We start from the raw sequence: 1,457 nt of genomic DNA on the forward strand, positions 1-1,457 counted from the left end.
GGCTGGGTGGCCAGTTAGGGAACTCCATTTGCATGCACTATTTTTTCTGACCGCAACGGAACGCAGGCATTGATTTGCCATGCGTTCCGGTGCAGGCGATTGCACCGCGGTGCCATTGACTTTAATGCACCGCCACGCCCCCTCCCACCCCAGAACGCAGTGAGCTGGCCGGGATGCAGTCCAGTGTGTTCCAGCACTAAATCGGCCAGAACATACTGGAGCGGGTGTGAACTAGCCCTGAAAGTTTAAAAAAAAAACATACTTTTTATTTATTAGAAGAAAAAAAAGGTATCAAAATCATTTTTTTGAAGGGGCGGGGCCCTTAATGGTTTCTTGCATCGGGGCCCTGAGGTTTCTAGTTACGCCTCTGATTCTGCGTATACAATGTTTATGCAATGCTGACAATTCTGCATGTAACTAGCTCTAATCATTGACTGTTTTCCACAGGCCAAATGGCGCCGACTGTGTGTAGGAGGCCCAGTTTCGCTGGATATGTTTGAACACATCAGCCTGATGACGTTGGATTCACTTCTGAAGTGCACGTTCAGCTATGACAGTGACTGCCAAGAGTAATATTAACTTTTATTTCCCAATAAATACTTTAACATGATAAAAGCACTCAGCATAGTGCCATAGTATAACCTTATCTATAGTAAAATGTGGTGTAATAAGCATTCCCTTATATCTCAATTACAGGAAACCAAGTGATTATATTGCTGCAATATATGAGCTCAGCTCCTTAGTGGTGAAACGTGAACACTGTCTTCCCCACCATTTTGATTTAATTTACCGATTCTCCTCCAATGGAAGAAAGTTCAGACACGCATGCAATATAGTGCACGATTTTACTTCAGGTGTGGTACAGCAGAGGAAGAAAGCACTACAAGAGAAGGGGGCAGAGAGCTGGATAAAATCCAAACAAGGGAAGACCACAGATTTCATTGACATTCTGTTACTCTCAAAGGTGTGAAAGAAGATTTAGAAAATTCTACTATGTGATCTGATTCTATCTGTAATAATCTTCTGTTTTAGAGCTTATATATCTGGCTTTCTATTTTTAAGGTAAAGTCCACCTTTTAGAAAAAAATACAAAATAAATAAATGCACACTTCTTCATAAAAGAGAAAATGTGCAATAATTATAATTTTTTTTGCATTCGAGCCAGTAAAGCATTGCAACTGCGAAAAAGCAGATAGCGGGTGCAATGCTCTGGCTCCTGCAGATTCTCCCTCCTATCCACATACAAAACTCAATATGGACATTTAGTAGCAAAAGGGAGGATAAATGAAGGGACTACAAGTGCGGTGACGTCAAGTGCCTCTGCCGCGGTTGCTGACGGGACTTGTAGTTTCTCCATTCACAGATGCCATCATAGATAGATAGATATATCTATATAAAGTACATATATACATACATACATACATACACGTGTATATATACACACATATATATATATA

The 1,457-nt window shown here is 40.7% G+C and overlaps 1 protein-coding gene across 2 annotated transcripts in view; it reads left to right on the top strand.

The window, feature by feature from the left end:
* Positions 1-1,457, top strand: part of LOC108800222 (cytochrome P450 4F22) — a 40,679-nt gene that overhangs the window by 32,817 nt on the left and 6,405 nt on the right. For both annotated transcript variants that reach the window (XM_018572188.1, XM_018572189.1), the window contains 2 exons: positions 448-569; positions 697-964. In XM_018572188.1, coding sequence (XP_018427690.1) covers positions 448-569; positions 697-964 — 390 coding nt within the window. The remainder of the gene's footprint in view (positions 1-447; positions 570-696; positions 965-1,457) is intronic.

The sequence above is a fragment of the Nanorana parkeri genome, unplaced genomic scaffold (assembly GCF_000935625.1).
Source record: "Nanorana parkeri isolate BGI_ZX_2015 unplaced genomic scaffold, ASM93562v1 scaffold1964, whole genome shotgun sequence".
NCBI lineage: Eukaryota > Metazoa > Chordata > Amphibia > Anura > Dicroglossidae > Nanorana > Nanorana parkeri.